We start from the raw sequence: 21,777 nt of genomic DNA, 5'->3' as shown, positions 1-21,777 counted from the left end.
TATCTGCGTACATCCAGTATCTGCATCCACGTGATACTAAACAACTGACAGAAACCTGCAGGGCTTTGGGACCTCAAGGAATTGCTGAATAGTACATACTTTTCATGAACATTCGACATACATTCAGAGGAGGGTGATTTCTAAAATCTAATTATTCTGTAATTTATTTATAAATTACACAGATTAAAAAAGGAATGTTACAATCTAAGAAAAACTGGTTCACAATAGTGTAAAAAATATAAGTATTTATACAAGACAAATATTTTCTTCATTATGCTGATATAATTCCTGACAATAAAAAAATAAAATTTTCATTTAAATCTGATTATTAAATAAATGCATGTAAAACTAAATAAAGCACAGCATAAAATAAGCATTATAAACTAAACGTTTTGATACCCAAACAGTCCCAATTTATGCACTCACATCTCACTTTGCAAGTGCTATTTCGTCTACCTAGAACACCTGTCCCCACTGCCTTTCCTGCCTGACTTGAACGCTCTGCAGTACTCAGCCATCCAAAGGGGTAAGACTGACCCTCCACGATGGCTGGGAGAATGAGAAGGCAGCTTTAGAAGCGTCCTCCCACTCCTGGCCCGGGACTCTAGTGCACCTGCAACTTGCTTCGCTCTTGCAGATCCCAACATGTACTAAGCTGTTTCACGGCTCCAGAGCCTCACCCATATTCTTCTCATGGCTGGAATGACCTTCCTACTCTGTTTCAACTGGCTCAGGAGTCTTTAAGGCTCTATTTTAAATTTCATCTTTTCTAAGAAGTCTTCTGAGACACCACCATCTGGTGGTGAAGTGCCTCTCTGTTAGCAGAGCATTCAGGATATACCTCTCTCTCATTTATTAGGTTATATTGAAAATATCTGCTTATGGGTCTGTCTCTTCCACTATCTACTTCTTGAGGGCTGGGATCTTATCTTCATTTTTGAGCTCCAAAAGCCTAATACACCTTTTATTGAGTGTAGTAAACTCAATAAACCTTTGTTGAATTTAACTGAACATAGAAAGTACTGTGACAGAGCCAGTGTTTGCCTGACTTTGTAGCTCTAGTGCCTGGCACTGTGCCAAGCATATAGTTACTCAAAAAATAGGTTGAAATGCTACTTTTTTTTTTTTAAGATTTTATTTATTTTATTTTTTCCCCCCAAAGCCCCAGTAGATAGTTGTATGTCATAGCTGCACATCCTTCTAGTTGCTGTATGTGGGACTCGGCCTCAGGATGGACGGAGAAGTGGTGCCTCGATGCGCACCTGGGATCCGAACCCGGGCCACCAGCATTGCAGTGCGCGCACTTAACCACCAAGCCACAGGGCCGGCCCTGAAATGCTACTTTTCATTGAAATTATCAATGGACTTGAAAACGTCTCTTCATTTTAATTAATTAAAAGGGTATTATTTAGTAATACCCTATTGTGTATTTGTGTAATACACTACAGACAATAGTTGATTTGAGTACGTGAACACCATAAGCTGAAGAATAATACTGTCTCTCTTTGGGATTAGGAGAATGCAAACATAGTTTTAAAATTACATGCTTAAGAGATAATTCTAAAAAAAATTAAGTGCATCAAGGTCTAGAAAACTTACATCAAACTCCTTGGTAAGAGCAGGGTCAGGCTGATGATGCATAGAAAGTAGTTCTTTTGTAATAATTTGAAGATTTGAAGGTGAGCTATCAGCCAACATTACAAGGACTTCATAGGCTGCCAACCGGCTATTCACTGAACTACACCTGAAAACAAAAGACACAGCCAGTTTCAGCAGTGAATAACCTACTTCAATTGCCCATTAAACTAAATCGACATTTGAAATGAAAGTGTGAGGCCTGCAATTCCTCAGACAGGGTTAAGGTCTGATGGCAGAACTCTAATACCTAGTGGGAAGCGCTTCCTTAACAAAGGAAGAGGCCATGAACACAGGAGGGATGAACACGGTTTAGAGCTAAATACTTTCTTGGCCTGATGATAAAGTAGCAAAGTCTTTTAGTTATGACTCCAGAGTAGTCTTATCTAAAGGATGATCAGCAAGAATGAAGGGTAGAGTCTGAAAACTTTACCAAAAACGCAAGGGGAATAACTCGTTCAATTAAAGTAGGTAGGAAGAAACGTTTTTGCAGATAGAACCCTGAAATTCAAATATCAACATGGCAGAAAGCTATACAAACCAGAATAGATGCCCATAAACATTTTATATGTGCCTGCAGATAAAAAATTCTTTAAGGACGCTAATCAACTTTCCATTTTGCTAAAAAAAAAGAGACAGAAATATAGTTTGCCAAATTAATTTGTTTAAAGTGACAATAAAAGGTAACTGGTAAGCATTCTGCAGGAAACCAAATGCTTCTTGGACTGCTCACCTTCAGCAGAAATCATTTTGGGGACGGACAGTAATTTCTCACTGTCCCCGATGCCAATCTTGCCTTATTGAGGAGATCATAGGTTAGCAAGGATACACAGAAAAGAGGACATCCAACCTCTGAGAGAAACACTCAGGAGCGGAGTGGAGACGCGTTCAAGAGGGGGTTGTGGGGCTCTTAGTGGGCACCGCACCAGGCACTGAGGAAAACGGCCATGGAGCAGCACTGCCCTTTGCTTCTTATCTGGACTTCTGGGTTGCAAAGGACAGGTGAAGAATAAATAGGAGGTACCATCACACAGGCTAAACATTGAGAAGCTCTTTTGTTAGTGTGCATTACTTGCGAAAAGCATTTCTGTGTATTTTAAATCCCTTTCCAGCTTTTGGGTTTAGGTGGGAACAGGCTGGGAGTCATTGGGATGCATGAACACCATTCAGTACACTGAGGAGGGATAAAACAGAACGTTTCAAGGCACTGTGCATGATTTAAAAAACCAACTCCTTGCTGATGGAGGGAGTACTTTAAATAAATATAAAGGGAAGGATTCATAAATAAAAATTTCAATAGAATTGCTCAAGATTTATTTTTTCTGTCCACCAAAAATTCAAATACTCATGTATTTCTACTGCTTTAATAAAAGCTTCCCACGGAGCTAGCACCAAATGTTCCAGAACAAGGCTGGGGCAGGGGTGAAGATGGGAGTCACAGTCTGAGGAACAACCCAGGAGTTCTAATGAAGGTTTATTGCCTAAAACAGATTTTGCTAATAAGGAATCTCGAGACAAAAGACATATTCATACATGATAAGAAACCTCTTAAGATTCTATAAAATATTGCTTATTATGCCTTGCCCATTTCAATAAACACTGAAATTGCATGGGAATTTTTTTTCCACTGGTTAAATACCAAATCCTCAGTTTCTTCAGGATTATTCAATTAACTCTCGTTTACATGACAAAAGGGCAAAGTACGTTAGATTCAGAGCAAATAAGATGGCAGCTTGTAGCTGCCTCTTTCTCCTATCTCCACGAGTATAAACATCACCCAAGTAGTGTCAACATTACAAAGGCATTTTTCAAATTTCTACCCATAAGATATAGTCCAAAATTTGATTCTAAAATTACCACTGTAATAAATCACCAGCAGTTTTAATTACCAGGACACAGTCAATACTCAGCAAATCACAAGGTTCCTGCACTGAAGTACCTGTCCTTTTCTCCTCGAAGAAACCCTCAAGACTTGGAGCTATTTGCTTTTACTTTGGACGTAATTCTTACCACTTCAGTTTCTCCTGGAATTTGTCACTGGCCAAATTAACTGCATCATTATTCATTCTTCCCTTCTGATGATAATCATGGTACTAGCATACTTGCTCAGCACTTACTATGTGCCAGGCAGGCTTTCTGCTAAGCCCCTTTACATGCATTACCTTATATAGTGGATAATATCTTACAAGCTACACACACTCACAAGATGGAAGACAAACTCTGGGTTAAGAAAATCTTTTCGGACTGAAGTTTTGAATTAGAATTTTTACCAAAACTGAACACAACGTGCATTTTCCATACTTTGGATGAAAGTCCTGTTGACTGATGGCGGCACTGCCAGCTGGAGAATGACTATTTAAAATAATTCTAGAAGCTCGGAAAAGGAAGTCATCTAACAATGGTTTAATGAGTGATGAACCTGGAATAGAGCATAATATGCATGTTGAGGATGAACACACATTTTAAATCAAAGACCCTGTCTTGCACTTTCATATCAGAACAGCAAAGGCACCCTAGGCCACCCATTGGCAGGGCATTCACTTTAATTTGATGCGTATTTTTTGAGTGCTTAATACTACCTGGCAAATCTCTGTGGGCAGGGGTCAGGGATGGGTGGGAGAGTCAGGGGACAGAACACAAAGATAGACAAACACAGGTGCTTTCCTTTATGAGCTTACAATGGAGTGAAAGGAGCCAAGCTTTCCCTTTGGAAACATAAATGCTGAGAACACCAGAAGGCAGGACAGTTTGAGTGAATAATTAATTCTTACTCTGGGCATAGGGGAGTCCACATAACAGTTTTTGAAACTTTTAAAATCTTGCCTTCTTTAGGTAAAAATGATGTGCCCTCCTCACCTGGTTAAGAATCACTCTTTTCTATGTATCCCCAGTAGCCAAGAAAAATTTTATAGAGCTTAGTTTGTGTGATAAAAGTGATAATTAATGCTTTGATTTGTTTTCTCAATATAATTTATAATAGTGAATATGTTTTACAAGTGATAATGTGTACCCCAGGAGACTCATAGGTACCCCACCATCTGGGAGCGGTGGTTGGGGGCTGACTCCCTAGATGAGAATTACCCTTAAAAGAAGTAACATATACAATAGACTTAATTTTATAAAGTATATACAGCAAAAAGAAAAATCTACTTTGAATTATAATTTTTACTTGGTTTTAAGAAGTTATGCGATCCAACTGTTTGAACACTAAAGTTCTCTACGCGGTTTAACGGTACAGGTAAAATAAACCTTACATTTGTTAGCCACTAAGATTCCAGACAACCTGCTATTGCCCGGAGGGTCAATTTTCTATGGAACACTTAGCACCTATCTTATTTGCCCAATTACACATAATACTATGGCAGTAACTGAGAACTGAGGGATTCTGCCCCGTGTAAGATGAAGCAATAGTTACCAAGCATTTCCTTTTCTGCTCCACAGAGGGAAAGAAGGGTCTTAATGAGCCGTAAGTGTCCTGCTAATAAGATGTTGTCTGCTTCGCTGGTCTCACATTCAGCTGTGCGATTAGGTTCAAAGTTATCCAGCCAAGTAATCTCATCTTCAAGCATGGTAGCTGGGCTGATTCTTAACTGCTCCATTTCTGAAGCTAAGAAGGAAAAAAAAAAGTCCACTTCAAAGAAAGAAGGATTTCCTTTCATGAAGTCAAAATCCTGAATTAGAGTAAGCAAAGTCAAGTCCCAATCTTTCACTTCATAGATCTCAAAATAATTGTCTTTGATAAACAGCATGCTACAGCTGTTGCCCACAAGCACCAGGAAGGATCATGCACGTCCACTGCTTCCATCGCTCCCTCGCTCAGTCATAAACCAGACATCTGCTGAGCGCCTCCTCTGCGCAGGCCACTGTGCTGTACGCTGGGGGTATAAGATGAAGGAGACAATCGTTGTTCTGAAGAAGCTCCTGGTCTGGGGGGTGTCAGCAGATGTCCCAGGGAACAAACCCTTCTAGAGAAGGAAGGGATGGAGGGCCATGAGGGAGGCCAACGCTCCCACAGTGTTACCAAGGGAGGGTGGAGATCTGCACAGGAGAAAGAGGTCAACAGCACAGCAGCAGAATCCAGAGAATGACTGTTCTTTGTAGTAAGTATATCACTTTCCCCTCCAAGCACGGATTTTGAACAAGATTCCATACTGGAAGTTGGGACTGGGGAGGAGAGGAGTGATCATGCTCTACCCGCACTGCCCCAGAGCCACAAGCAAGCGGGTCCCGCATGGTGAGGTGAAAAGGGTACTTCAGGGTCATTTACAGCAGGACCAGCACTGGACACGAATCTTGTCTCTACCTCTTACTCCCTGTGTGTCCCTGTTTCCTCATCTATAAAATGGGGCTAACACCTACACTGCAGGGTGCTGGGTACAAAGTGCCGAGTGTAGGCAGTGGCATATAGAAACTACGCCAAAAATGGCAAATATTGTTTGTTTTAAGACATATTCTCACCCTGCCTTTCCTAATAAGGGATCCTGGATCCCTCATTTATCACTCAACAACACAGGGAGGCCTAGATTAATAACTTGTTCATTCATTCTAAAGTTGCATATGTACAGCCAACTGATGAATCCAGTCCTCAAGAAGCACAGCAGAACACCATCTCCAAGGCCAAGCCAGAGCAGAATCTTGCTGGCTGCCGCCCAACTTCCACTAGAAGCCTGGCTGAAAAACATGGTATGAGGCTAGGCTGTTAGATGGACATGTAGTCCATTCACTTCTCTAGACACAATAGGCCTTATCTCTGAGACAAGACTTACACTCAGACCATATCATCTCAGGCCCCAACAAGACCGACTTCACTGCACTGCTCAGAGCACCGCATCCTCCGCTTTGGAGAGACACTGGGAAGCCGACGAAGGCATCTCCTTCAGAGATGTCGCTGAGGCTACTGTATTAGTCACTGTGTCTTCAAGCGTCCCTTACACGAAGACCTTTGTATGAAATGTCTTCTAGGTTTTAGTGCTGGGAAAAAGGTTTGTTTCTTTTGAGAAACCATTTCTGTTTCTTCTTCTAGGGTACTGAGAACAACTAACCATACGCTGTTCACTTTTTCCCTCTGTCCTCCAGAAACCTCACAACCAAATTCTGACAGTGTGGGGCTTTACTACCTATATATATGAAAGTTGGTTTTTTTAACCTCTTGGCCTTGATATTCTTTTCTGATTAATACTTTTGTTGATTCTGCTTTTTATTTTATTTCCTCTAAGCTGAAGCAAATCTTTTGCGTAAAGAGTGGGGAATAAACAAACTCTTGATTTGAACAATTAAATTTACAAAGAGCATTCCAACACACATTTGCATTATCTGTAAGTACAGATTATTAAAATCTATATCTCTAACGGAATTTCTAACAATGATATTTCAATCCCCTAACACTAAACAATAACTGTCTTGTATCACTTCACTTCTATCACTATCAACATACCTCAGGAGAATTTTCTCTTGCTTTCAATGATCAATCTTTAAAATTGTCAGAATTGACTATGCTAGAGAAAGACTTTTCTGATTAGTTCTGTATCGGTGTAATTAAGATATTTGGGCCGGCCCCGTGGCTTAGCGGTTAAGTGCGTGCACTCTGCTACTGGCGGCCCGGGTTCGGATCCCAGGCGCACACCGACGCACCGCTTCTCCGGCCATGCCGAGGCCGCGCCCCACAGATAGCAACTAGAAGGATGTGCAACTATGACATACAACTATCTACTGGGGCTTTGGGGAAAAAAAAGGAGGAGGATTGGCAATAGATGTTAGCTCAGAGCCAGTCTTCCTCAGCAAAAGAGGAGGATTTGCATGGATGTTAGCTCAGGGCTGATCTTCCTCACAAAAAAAAAAAAAAAATTGATAATTTTTAAAATCAACAAATCTTCTCAACACACTAATGGTTTGGTATCTAATAAGAGAAGAGATCACTGGTACATGGGTTTCACGCTTTTCTGAAGAAAACAAAATTCAACTTCAAACATAATTATAATCTCTTTTACACCTGAGATACTTTAAGTCATGTTCAGAAATGCCCATCTGGCTTTCTCTTCTACTCCTTTCTGCCCCCAACAAACCAAAGTCAGATAAGTTACTTACTTGTCAGATCATCTAATAATTGGCACCTCAGATCAAAATACTCCATACACTGAGATAACAGTCTAAAAAAACAGATAGATTTCAGTTATTAAAAAGAGGCAGATTTAAAACTAAAAAGTATTTACCTTGTAAGAATAAGTTCATAAAACAATTGAACAAGAGAATTTTCCTAAGCATAAAATAACTACTTTTACACTAATTGAATTTCAGTATTTCAGCAAGAAGTACATTAATAATTTTACTAATACAGACAGAGTATAGGAATAATAGGGTAAAGAGAGGGAGGCTTACTAAATCGATCCCATCTTGTAGTGATGTATAGACACTGACTGTGTACACACTGCACTGACTACATTCACCCACTTCAATCTCACCCGATGGTCACTAAGCACCTGCCGTATGCTCGGAACTGTGTTAGGGGAACAGGGAACAGAGGGGACAGACAACCAATCAAAACACACACGTGTCAACGGGGGACAGCACTGAGAAGAAGAATAAAGCAGAGTGAGGAGAGAGAGACAAGGAAGTTTTCTTATCTAGGTTGATCAATGAAGCTTCTTCTTTAATTACAGTAGTAAAAAAAACAGGTGTTAGCACTGGACAGACCTTGGCGTTAATCCTGGCTCCACTACTCATAGCTGGGTGTCAGGTACAATTTATTTCAGTTCTCTCATGCTTCTAATTTCTAAAATGCTTCTTAGAGTATTAGAAATAAACATGCACACATACACACAAACATATACGAAAGGCTCAAGCATGGACTAATGATGAAAATATACAACGAACCAAGAATTATGAGTATTAAAAAAAATGGGAATAATAAAACTGCCAAACTCATTTGGCCGTAGTGAGGGTAAAATGATAAACATATATGAGTTTGGTTTGCTGTATGGCACACAGTCAAGCCATGGTAACTGCTATTATCATCATTACTATTATTATTAAGGGAAAATATGTACCAAACTTGGGCATTAAAAAAAGTTGTAAAACACAATTTTCAAAATTATAAAAACATATAATTAAATATTTAATTTTATATGAAATTAAACAGTTCTACATGCAAGAGATTCTTTGAGAGCGTATGTTAAAAAACTCATCTAATGCTTTCTGTTTCTTTCCCAAAGTTTGGAGAAATTTAATATCAAACTCTTAATATTTAGTTACATTAAAAAATCTGACTCTTACAAAAAGTAAAAGCACAACAGCTTACTTCCTAAAAAATGGTTTAAACATTTCAACTAAACAATCATTGGTCTTAGAAGTTAATAAAAGGATCATCTGATTTTAGGAAAATTTTAACTAAGAAAAGTCAAAATGCTAAAGCAAAAAATGTACAAGGGCAAAAAAAGAAGAAGTTTCTATATAGTTTCTGATCCAGATGCCTTTATTAGGGACAAACTATTCTCTGAAATTTGGTTTTACACCATTAAAGAATTACTTTCCATTACCAGAAATACACAGCTAATGTCTAATTCAGGTTAAATCTTGATGGTTAACTGTAACATAATTTTAAGTTTTGGCTAAATTTTTACTGTTTATAAGCCACTCACAATGATCTTATCTCAAAAGCCAAAATCCCGACTTCTTCCTTATTTATAAATTTAGAATGTTAAAATAGAAGGTTAAATGCTTCAAAACAATATTAAGTTGAGACTTAGACATGTGGGCCAGAAATCTCCACATATTAGAAAAAGCATGAGACCATAACAATTGTTGATTCACACACTTAATCCTGTAATGAGACTTAAAAAAAGCAGATTAAAATACAGCTCAATTCAAAGAAACTCTACAGATCATATATCTTATAACTAGAAAATATAGGTATTAAAAAAAAGTCAAGGATGGATTCAAGAAGAAATCACAAGAGAAATTATAAAAATATCTTGTGACAAATGAAAATGAAAACACAATATATCAAAAGTTATGAGATGCAGTTTTTGAAAGCAAGTGCCAAGAGGGAAATTTATACTTGCAAATGCTTCCAGTAAAAAAGAACAATCTCAAATCAGCAACCTATCTTTACACCTTAAGGAACTAGAAAAAAAGGAACAAACTAAATCCAAAGCTGGCAGAAGGAAGGAAATAATAAAGATTAGAGTAGAGATAAATAAAATAGAGAATAGGAAAACAATACACAAAATCAACAAAACCAAAAGTTGGTTCTTTGAGAAGATCAATACAATGACTAAGAAAAAAAAAGATAAGACTCAAATTACTAAAATCAGAAAGGAAAGTGAAGACATTACTACAGATTTTACAGAAAGAAGAAGGATTAAGAGAGCACTATGAACAATTGTTCACCAACAAATTGGATAACCTAGATGAAATGGACAAATTCCTAGAAACATAAACTTACTGAGACTGAATCAGGAAGAAACAGAAAATTTGAATAAACCTATCACTAAGCAAGGAGGTTAAATCAGTAATCAAAAACCTCCCAAAAAAGAAAAGCCCTGGGGGCCAGCCCTGTGGCCTAGCGATTAAATTTGGCTCACTCTGCTTCAGCTGCCCGGGTTTGGTTCCTGGGTGTGGACTTACACCACTGGTCGGTGGCCATGATGTGGCAGTGACACACACACAAAATAGATGAAGAGGGGCACAGATATTAACTCAGGGCGAATCTCCCTCAAGCAAAAAAAAAAAAAAAAAAGAAAAGCCCTGGACGAGATGGCTTCACTGGTGAATTCTACCAAACATTTAAAGAATAATCAATACCAATCCTCCTGAACTCTTGGAAAAAAAAGACAAGGAGGGAACACTTCCTAACTCATTCTATGAGGCCAGCATTACCCTGACACCAAAGCCAGACAGGAGACTAAAAGGAATCTACAGACAAATAACCCCCATGAATGTGGATGCAAAAATCCACATTTATGGAGAAATCCTCAATTAAATACTAACAAACCTAATTCAGCAGTACATTTCAAGGATTATACACCATGAAAGAGGAGGATTAACACCTGGAATGTAAAGATGGTTCTACACACGAATATCCATCTTTTTTTAACAGAATGAACCAAAAAAACCCCACATGATCACCTCAACTGATATAGAAAAAACACTTGACAAAACTGAATGCCCTTTCCTGATAAAAATACTCAACAAACTAGGAATATAAGGAAACTAGCTCAACGTAATAAAGGCCATATATGAAAAACTGAGAGCTAACATGACACCTAACGGTGAAAAACTGAATGCTTTCCCCCTAAGATCAGGAACAAGTAGCGTTTTCACTACTTCTTTTCAACATAATATTGGAAGTTCTAGCAAGAGCAACTAGGCAAGAGAAAGAAATAAAAAAAAGGCATCCAAATTGGAAAGACAAAAGTAAAATGATCTCTGTTCACAGATGACATAATCTTATATACGGAAAACCCTAAAGAGTCCACAAAAACACTGTTAGAACTAACAAACAAATTCAGCAAAGTTGAAGCTGAACACAAAGCAAGACACAAAATCAACACACAAAAATCAGTTTCATTTCTATACACTAACAATGAACAACATGAAAAGGAAAGTAAGGAAATTCCATTTACAGCAGCATCAAAAAGAATACTTAGAAATCAAGTTAACAAAGGAAGCAAGAGACTCGTACAGTGAAAAGTACAAACAATGCTGAAAGAAATTAAAGAAGACAAATAAATGGAAAGATATCGTGTTTTCACAGATTGGGAGATTAAATCTTAAGATGCCAATACTACCTAAAGTGATCTACAGATTCAATGCGATCTCTATTAAAATCCCAACGATGTTTTTTGCAGAAATAGAAAAATCCATTCTGAAATTCATATGGAATCTCAAGGGACCTCAAGTAGAAAAAACCACCTTGAGAAAGAAGAACAAAGTTAAAGGACTCACATTTCCTGATTTCAAATTTACTACAATGCTACAGTAATCAAAAGAGTGTGGTAATGGCATAAAGGCAGACATATAGACCAATGGAATAGAAATAAAGAGCCCAGAAATAAACCCTCACATATATGGTCAAATGATTTTTGATAGGGTTGCCAAAACCATTCAATGGGGAAAGCACAGTCTTTTCAAAAAATAGTGGAGCAATTGGATATCCACATGGAAAAAAACAAAGTTGGACCCTTATCCTACATCATATACAAAGCTTAACTGAAAATGGATCCAAGACCTAAATCTAAGAGCTAAAACTATAAAACTCTTAGAAGAAAACACAGGGGAAAAACTTCATGACATTGTATTTGGCAATGAATTCTTGGATATGACACCAAAAGCATAGGCAGCAAAAGAAAAAATAAAATTAAAATTAAAAACTTTTGTGTATCAAAGGACACCATCAAGAAAGTAAAAGAAACCCAGAAAATGGGAGAAAATATTTCCAAATCATATATCTGACAAGGGATTAATATCCAGAATATATAAAGAACTCCTACAACCCAACACGAACAAAAAGGCAGACAACTTAATTTAAAAATGGGAAAAGTACTTGAATAGACATTCCTGAAAATAAGATGCACAAATGGCCTATCAGCACAGGATGAGCTACTCAACATCACTAATCAGTAGGGAAATGCAAATCTAAACCACAATGAGTTACCACTCCACACCCCTTAGGATGGCTATTATCAAAAACAAACAAAAAAACCCAAAAAACAACAAGTGTTGGTGAGGATGTGGAAAATACGGAACCCATATGCATGGCTGGTGGGAATGCAAAACAGTGCAACCACTTTGGAAACCAGTATGGTAGTTCCTCAAAACATCAAACATGGAATTACCATATGATCTAGCAATCCCACCTTTGGGCACACACTCAAAAGAATTGAAAGTAGAAACTCAAACTGATATTTGTACACCCATGTTCATAGCAGCATTATTTTTAATAGTCAAAGATGAAACAACCCAAATGTCTATCTACAGGTGAATGGATAAACAAAATGTGGTAGATACATACAAGGAAATATTATTCAGTCTTCAACAGGAATAAAATTCTGACACATGCTACAACACAGATGAACCTTGAAGACATTATGCTAAGTGAAACAAGCCAGACATAAAAGGACAAATATTGTATGATTCCACTTATACAAGGTACCTAAACAGTCAAATTCATTGAGACAGATGGTTGAATTGTGGTTGCCAGGTGCTGGAGGGAGGAGGGGAATAAATAGGGAGTTAGTGCTTAATGGGTTCAGAGTTTCAGTTTAGGATGACAAAAAAGTTCTGGAAATGGATAGTGGTGATGGTTGCACAATAACGTGTATGTACTTAATGCCACTGAGTTATACAACTAAAAATGGTTAAAATGGCAAATTTTATGTTATATATATTTTGGCACAGTAAAAAAAAAAAATTCTAGTAAATCTAAAAAAAAAAAAAAAAATCTACATTTGTCTTTGAGTTGTCTCTTCATGTCCTTTGCCCATTTTTTAATTTGACTGTTGGCCTTTTGTTTAATGATTTATAATAGCTTTCTATATATATAATCAAAATTAGCTTGTTGTCTGTCACATACGTTGTTGATCAATTTAGCCAGTTTGTAAACTGATTTTTGACTTTATTGTACTTTTTCCCACATATAAATTTTTAATTTTTATGGAATCAAATTTATCAGTTTTTTATTTAATGACTTATTAATGGGTATAGAGCTTCAGTTTAGGATACTGAAAAAGTTCTGGAGATAAACGGTAGAGATGGTTGTACAACAGTGTGAATATACTTAATGCCACTGAACTGTACACTTCACCTGTGACCTGTCATTCTGTGAGCCTGGGGCCCAAGCCTTCTTACATCCCAGGCACGTATAAAGCCAAGAAAGAATGCTAGGATACCCTGGCTACCTCTAGACATGGAGTTATGAAGTACGCTAAGCTGAAAAAGGGACATACAAGAAGACATGAGCAGTGTGACCTTTCGCAGTGACCTGGCTTGAATAATATCAGTCTCTCACAAACCAGGTGAGATCCTCTTTCTTTATGGGATAGGGGGACCAGGTGGGGTGGAGGTGGGACTTGGGGGTGATGGAGGGGAAGAAAGCCTGGTATTATTTCTTTTAACTCTTCTGTCCCAAATGGGGAGAAAAACTGGAATGCCCTCTTTCAGGGCACACAAATGTGAGAATAGAAGAGGAGAAAACCTTTTGTCATCTCAATAATCACTGGACTTCAGGGGAGCAGTACACAAATCATTATGCTCTTTCTGTAACATGAGCTTTTCATCTTCATTACGTACCTCTGATTGACTCCTCTCATAATACTTGTCGGAGACCAGAGAGGCAGCTGAGCCGTGAGAATCACGCCCAGGAGAAACTGATTTGGCTTCTGCACATCTGGGTGAGCAGAAGTATCTGTCTGACTAAGAGTATACAGCTGATCACAGGCGACATGGCGAATCTGAAATGATTACAGTGGCAAAGGATATACATTAGCTAACTTAAGAGACGGGTGACAAAGTGATTCTCCGCAAGTCCGGCTCTGAAGGACAGTGTAAGGGTATGAGCATTTCAGTCATTGATGGTCAAGTTTTCACTGAATAAACCAGGGCTAATTAAAAAAAGTGTGGTCTGGGAACCGATTTCCCAAACTACTCTACCCTAATCAATAGGTCTATAAATTAATGTAAATGAAAATAAGAAAAGCTCTTCTTCAAGTGTTTACAAGTTAATTTTTAAGGTCATGTAAAAAAATCAGAATTATAAAATCTAATGCAAGTTCACGGCTTGAAGTTGGTCTTTCCTGATTTTGACTAACCTGTTGACGCTTCATGCCAGCTGCCTTTGCCAGCTATGGATGCTGAACACTAGCTGTAACATTTTGTTTGTAATAAACAAACACAAGTTAATCACAGCACTAGTCCTTTAACTTTTGGTAGAATATGGAGAACAAATATAGAATAGAAAGGAGGGCAGATAGTTCAAATGGTCACTTTGCTTTCAGAGGGGTCTGTGGCCCCTTTGTATGGCTCCCTGAGAGGACTGAATGCCATTCCCTCTCTCCTCCCCACAAGGTCACAGGGATCCAGAGAGCCCACGACAGAATAAGACCAAAAGGGTTTTTTATAAGTAATGTAAAAAAAATCCTTACCTCAGCACTTGGTGATCCAAGCAGAATATCGATGATAAAATCAGCAACACAGGGCAAGTTATAGAAAGATGCTGACGAGAAGAATAAGGAGAATTGGGGGCACAGGAAGAGCTAAGTTAAGAAATGCATTTTCAAAACTTCAAAAATTATGAATAATTTCTTAAGCTTAACTATAGCAGAAATTCACCTCTTCCACATGGAGTGGCATTCAGGCCCTTCCACAACGGCCCGCACGTCTGAGCTCACCCCATGAGATCCCAACATGCTCCAGAGCATGGCCAGGTCTTGGTCATCTTTGTACCCCCCCACGTTTTAGCACAATGCCTTGCACGTACCAGTTACAGAACAAATATGTCTTGCCTTGACAAACTATCAATACTTGTGAACTCTAAAAGGAACCCTATAATAAACTTACAAACAATAAAAAAGCTTGAAGGGAAGTTATAAGTTTTTCATCTTGATTTGAAAATCTCTAAATTAAACAATTGTAGGAAAATTGAACAAAGACTATGGTACATGTTCAAAAGCATTTCATAAGGACTTACACTTCTCATATATAAGCCTTCAAAAGTATTCTTGCTCAAAGGAAACAATTTTGGATATTATTTTACTGTTCCATAAATGTCTAACTTGTTCTATATGTTTATCTTGATAATCTTACATGAGTAGTTTGGATGTTACACTAAATACATAATGATCACCAATTCTACATTATGAGGCAGTCTGAGTCAGTAATAACAGTGCAGAGTAGGGCTCCCATGTGTGGGTACAACCTTTAAAAGTGGAGCTGTTAAGGCTTCATTTCTGAATAAATATTTATTGACAGCCTACTACACATCGGGCAGTGTTTGGATGCTGAAGGTTCAGTAGGGAACAAAATGGACAAAAATCTCTGTCTTTACGGAGCTTACAATCCAGTTGGGGACAAAATAATGACAATAAACATGATAAATAAGTAAATTATATTGTATGTTATAAAGTGATAGTGATATAGAAAAAAACAAGGTAAGGAGTTTAGATGGTGCTGGGCTTGTGAGGGGAGGGTTGTGATTTAAGAAGGTCGTCAGAGAACATCTCACTAAGAGGATGACATTAAGCAAAGACTAGGAGGAAATGAGGAAGAGAGTCATGTGGATAGATGGGGGAAGAGCATACCAGGAAGTGGGAACAGCCAGTGCAAGGGCCCTGAGGCAGGCATGTGCCTGGAGCGTTGGGGAAGAGACAGGAAGCCAGGGGGCTGAAGCACAGTGAGTGACGGGAGAGCAGGAGAAGGTGAGGGCGCATAGGTATCAAGGGGGTGGACTGTGTGCAGCCTGGGAGGCCTTAGGAAAGATCTGGCTTTTACTCAGCGTGAACTGAGAAGCCACTACAAGGTTTTGAACAGAGGAGTGACACAATCTGACTTACATTTCAGAAGGTCCACTCTGGGTACTGTGTGCAGAACAAACTGCAGGGGCAGAAGCAGGGAGATGAGTTAGGGCACGACTGCACTAGCCCAGGTGAGAGATGATGGCAGGTGAGAGGGCAGTGAGAGTGAGGGCGGAACTATGTGGGGGAACCCAGACGGAGTCTGAAGGAGACGTGCTGACCGATGAGAAGGGGGTGCGAAGGACAGGAGTCACGGATGTCTCCGGGGCGTGTGGCCAGAGCAACTGGAAAAATGAAGCCGCCATTAATTGAGCTGGGAACACTCTTGAGTAATAGGGGCCAGACAAGTAGTTCAGGTCTGGACACGGGAAGTTTGGGATATCTATCTGAAATCCAAGTGGAGACATCAGGGCAGTGGTCCAGGCCATAGATCAAATTCAGGAGTTATCAGCATATAAAGAGAATTTAAAGCTGTGAAAGTAGATGAGATCACCACCAGAGTGAGTGTAGATGGAGAGGAGCGAGTGATGGGGGACCGAGCCCTGGGTGCTCTGACATGGAAAGGATGGTTAGTAAGAGCCCCAGTTTGCCAAAGCCAACAATAAAGATAAAAGGGCAAATCTTAAGTTTCATAATTTTTAATACTAGAGTCATTATCAGTTTAGGAATTGATATATAATTCTAATTCTATAGTTTATGAAGTAGTGAATCTGGGTTTTTTTAATTCCTCAACTAGACAGTAAGCTCCTGGAGGGCAGACGTGCTGCCCTTGTAACACCTACTGTGGAACCTTACATACAGAAGGTGCTCAATAAACACTCATCTAGAATGTACCAAGCCTAGCACTATTCCTACCTATTCCACATGCCAACTTCCCCGCTTTCTCATTTCTATTAATATGACCCTATCTATGAAGACTGTAAACAATTCCCAACAGAAACCTGGCCTTTCCCTAAAGGAGATGAATCAACCGCAAACAAGCCTCACGCATACCCAGCTGCTGGCTCCGGAGCTGCAGGCAGGTAACAAGAAGAGACAAGGCCTCCCCGGCAATCAGCGAGTCTTTGGTGGACACGGACTGCTGTCGCACGCAGATGCCTGCGTGCAGGGCCACCGGGTCTCCTTCACTTCCAGAGCTGCAGTTGCTCCCTGGAAACAGGCAAGCGGAAGGTGACTGCTGACCCTACAGGACCCGTGTGATATTCTAATCTCCTTTAAATGTGTTCCAGAATCCTCAAGTGAAATTAACAAGTTCAAGAACACACTTTGGTCTAAGAAACAGGAGAGCTTTAACCACTTTATCTGGCTCCCACTGCTCTGTACTTAAAACACACTTGAAGCGGCTCAAAATGTGTTTGAGGCAAAACAAATTTCAGGCGACAGAAGTAAGAACAGTACAATTTTGGAGGCATGAGGGAGTCTTCCTGGGATATTAGAAACGTTCTGTATCCTGATCTAGCTGGGTTATACATATGTAAAAATCCTAAAAGTCCTGTACATTTAACATTTCTGCACTTTACTGTATGTATGTCATATATTTTAAAAACTTTTTTATTATTGAGGTATTTATACACACACAGATTGAGCAGGAAAACCCAATGAAGCTGAGAAACAAAGCTATTTATAAAGCCCTAATAGAAAATGGCTGTTTTCCAGGTAAGAATTCTAGATAAATCTGCGTTACGGTCACAATTGTTGGCCTCATGACACTCTCACACGCAGCAAGCTGAAGACTCGGCGTGATCTGCTTTCCCACTTACTCTGTGTACAGAAACGCTTCTTCTTTTGGTGAGGAAGACCAGCCCTGAGCTAACATCAGCTGCCAATCCTCTCTTTTTGCTGGAGGATTGGTCCTGGGCTAATATCTGTGCCCATCTTCCTCTACTTTCTACGTGGGACGCCTGCCACAGCACGGCTTAACAAGTGATGCGCAGGTCCGCGCTGGGGATCTGAACCTGTGAACCCAGGGCCGCCGAAGCGCAGTGCACGAACTTAACCACTACACCATCAGGCCAGCCCCTACTTTTTCCCCTTAAATGAAGGATAACATACATACAGTAATATGCGCAGATCTTAAGTGTAGAGCTGATGAAGTTTCACTCATGCTCAAAAGCAAGAGGAAATTGTCACTCCTTCTTGTGACTATGAACAATCTACACAGAGACGATTCTTACAGCCACTTCTTGCCCAATGCTCTAATTATTTTCCCTCTTTAATCAGTACCTGAACTGCTGAGCCTGTTTCGAATTCCAGCAGGAAACAGAGAATTACTTTCTTTAATTGGCTGGCTACTCCCAACGAGGTCGAGACGTCCTGCAGCTGCAGCCCACGACAATCGCATGAAACAAGCCACGGTAGAAGTGAAGTCACTTACTTCCATCGTCTAAAAGCAGCGTGGAAGAGTGTTATGAGACAAGGTAGTACTCGAACACATTCCACTGACTTCTACAACCTTCCTACTGGTCTCCGTTTTGTGAGACTCTTTTCCTTCCAAGATCATCCAGAAGGATGGCCTTTTCCACGCTTCCATACTATTCAGACTTTCCACCTCTCTCTGCTACCTGTAAAACAGAGACTCTGATCTCCATGCTCTGGCTTTAAATCACCTGGCACCAATTTTGTTTTTACGGTTTCCCCTCTTCCCCACACTGCATTTTGGCCTACGTGAACTACCAGGTGACCTCCCATACAGGTCCTGGTTTTGTCTCTCTAACTTTGCTCATGCCCTCCCTTTCTTGAACAACTCTCCTCTCTCCAACTTATCTCTATGTATCTAATCCCCATCTACTCTCTAAGGCCAGCTCAAACGCCACCTCCTACATAGCATCATCCATGATAGCCACAGGGGAAGGTAATTATTCCACTTCCTCTGAAGGTCCACAGAACATTTTGCCTTTGTGGTTCTCTTAGAACACTTGATATTTCCACCTTGAATTATAGTCATTTCTGCACTTGTGGTCTCTGTCTTACTCACTCTAAGTTCCTTGAAGGCAATCCTCAAGTCAACCATTTTTATATCTGCACAGCCCCTCCTCGCAACCAGTGCCTTCTAAATAGGAGGTACTTCATATTTCCTGAATCCACACATCACTTACTTGTATCGCCACCCGTGCAGCAGGGATGATCTCCTCAACCCTAATGGAAGACCTATCAGACACGGACAACTGTCGGTAGGATGCCTTTTCTGGGGTCCCACACAAGGACATCTGCCTGCTCGTCTGCCGGCTGACATTTCGGAATGGGCGAGAAGAAAGTGCTTCTATGCCATCTTTGGTGAGGTCTTCATCTAATAACGTGGGCATTGTTTGTCCAACAAGTAAAAATCTTAAAAGGAAATAAAAAGCTAGACTTACTCAAGGTCATTTCATACTACTTAAAATGACAGGATTGGGAAGAAAAATAAAGTCATGTATTGCCTTTTGAGACTAATGCAATATATTTACTTACCTTGCAAGTTGTAGACAGATGGAATAAACTCCCTGCCTTGTCTCATAGTCTACTTCTGATGCGATGGAATCCCTCTGCATGACATTTACAACCAAACTTCAAAAAAAAAGAAAAAAGGCAGGATATTAAAGACTTCTTTTTCTTTCAAAGGAAATTTTCCGTAATTTAATTGCTTATAAATGTTATCAACTACTTAAAATTTCTACACGATCCTTACATAGAAATGGACCACACGTATTTCTACCACAATGATTTCCTATGATGTCTATAACCCTCCCGGTTCATTCAGAATTAGACTCCTTGCTTAGCCAAAAAGATACCGAACACAGTGTTTAGATAGTTCCCCTTCTCACTAACTGGTTTGAGTTCACTGATCAGCTGCTATCTTGGTACTGGTAGAACTACCACACATATCCAGAATCGTTGTATTCAATAGCTTGTTTTTCACATCCACTACAACCTGTATTACTGCAAAAGCTTCTTAACTGTTCTTCCTGCTTCCATTCCTGATGCTCCACCTCCCAAATCTATTCTCAAAAGACCAACCAGTGATTCTTTTAAAATCTAAGTCAGATCATGGCACTCCTCCTGTGCACAAAATCCTCCCACGACTTCCTAGTTCCTACGGAGAAAAAAGGCCGAGTCTTCACAGTAGCCTATAAGATCCTACATGACCCGACCTCTGGTATGTCCGTAACATACGCTGCCTCCGTCACTCTGCCCCAACCACACTGGCCTCCTGCTGGTCTCCGCAGACACCAGGTCCGCTCCACGAAGGGCATGCACTGGCTGCTCCTGTGAAGGGCTGTCCCCCAGGTATCTCCAGGTCTTGCTCCCTCACCTCCTTCAGGTCTTTGTAAAATGTCACCCCATCACTGAAGCTTTCCCTAATCACCCTACTGACAATCACAATTCCCCACACCCCCTTCCTTGTCTTATTTTTCTCTGCAGTTCTGATCACCACCTGACACACTTTTACTTTACTTCTTCGTTTATTGACTGTCCGCCCGTCTAGACTGTAAGCTTCACGAGGACATGGATTTTTGTTGAATCTGTCATTGCTCTGTTCCCAGTGCTTAGAACAAAGCTTGGCATGTAAATTAACTGAAATACAAAAATAAGCCAGAAGTAACGTGCCTTTATTACCACAGCTCTGTGACTGGCCGAGTAATCTGAAATGAGTTTTTACAAAGAAAGCTCTACAATGTTGAACAAAGAGTAAAAGCGTATGTGCACTAGGCCCTCCACCTGCTTGGGAATTCTTTTAGCTCCACTTCTCTGTTTCCTGTCCCCTTTATCGCTTCAAGGTCTCATCCACCTTCTCGTCCCCTCAAGGGGATAGGAATTCCTTCAACTATCCTCTGCTCAGACTTCATGCTGGTTTTCACTCCTTCCTTCCCCAGGGGAAATGGTATGCCTCCTTCTTCCTAGAGCAAATCTCCTTTCAACTGCAGGAGAACTTAGCCCCATGGATGCATCACCCTCTTTCTTTTCTCTCTATTCTTTTCTTCCTCATCAGCCCCTTTTAGTCAGCCTACAAAGAGAACCAAGTCTTCTACAAGTTAAAATCAAAACAGAAGAGTCAACTTTCCCCTCAGTTCTTCTTCCCTTCAAATTACTCTCACCCCCTTGTTCTTACTCATTATAAAGCAGAGGTTTCTACTTCTCATCCATATGCTTGCCACCCAACTTCGCCAGCTGCTTATGCTCGAATGGCTTTACTTAAACGCTGATGCCTTCCCCAAGTCTCCAATGCCATTCTCCACTTCTCTCAAGAGCATCATATCCCAACCGTCCCCTTCACATGACTCACAGGGAACTCATATGCGATCAAATTCCTTTCTCTTGACTTCCTCTGTTTCCTCCATCTCCTTCCATGTTTATTTCCCATATAGACTAAAGATTCACCATGTACCCACTCTCCCAAGCCAGAAATCACAGGGCCATTTTATAAACGTTCTTACCCTCTATCTAGTCAGAAAGACTGGCCTATTTTACCTTGTAAATGTCATTCTACCACTGTCCTACATTTAGAACTTGTCATCTCTTCTCTGGACCACTGCCACAGCTCTTTACAGTTCTCCCTGCCTCTAGTCTCTCTCCGTTCTATTCATCTTTACTGCAGCCAGAGTAATTTCCCAGGTAATTCCTGGCTTACAAACCTCCTGTTTTCCCACGGTCTATAAGATAA

The 21,777-nt window shown here is 40.0% G+C and overlaps 1 protein-coding gene across 4 annotated transcripts in view; it reads right to left on the bottom strand.

The window, feature by feature from the left end:
• The window catches only part of USP24 (ubiquitin specific peptidase 24), a 150,065-nt gene that overhangs the window by 42,660 nt on the left and 85,628 nt on the right, over positions 1–21,777 (bottom strand). For all 4 annotated transcript variants that reach the window (XR_015555734.1, XM_087445864.1, XM_004438606.3 and 1 more), the window contains 10 exons: positions 19,587–19,682; positions 19,235–19,463; positions 18,363–18,522; positions 17,133–17,288; positions 14,772–14,842; positions 13,921–14,081; positions 7,720–7,781; positions 5,051–5,242; positions 3,937–4,054; positions 1,600–1,744 (listed from right to left, as the gene is read on the bottom strand). Coding sequence is in view for 3 of the 4 variants with exons in the window: in XM_087445864.1 (XP_087301990.1) it covers positions 1,600–1,744; positions 3,937–4,054; positions 5,051–5,242; positions 7,720–7,781; positions 13,921–14,081; positions 14,772–14,842; positions 17,133–17,288; positions 18,363–18,522; positions 19,235–19,463; positions 19,587–19,682 (1,390 nt within the window). In the remaining variant the exon portion in view is untranslated. The remainder of the gene's footprint in view (positions 1–1,599; positions 1,745–3,936; positions 4,055–5,050; positions 5,243–7,719; positions 7,782–13,920; positions 14,082–14,771; positions 14,843–17,132; positions 17,289–18,362; positions 18,523–19,234; positions 19,464–19,586; positions 19,683–21,777) is intronic.

This window comes from Ceratotherium simum, chromosome 22 (assembly GCF_057802395.1).
Source record: "Ceratotherium simum simum isolate JZ-2026a chromosome 22, ASM5780239v1, whole genome shotgun sequence".
Taxonomy (NCBI): domain Eukaryota; kingdom Metazoa; phylum Chordata; class Mammalia; order Perissodactyla; family Rhinocerotidae; genus Ceratotherium; species Ceratotherium simum.
Note: the sequence above shows the minus strand (reverse complement) of the source record. Positions and strands in the feature narration are given on the sequence as shown.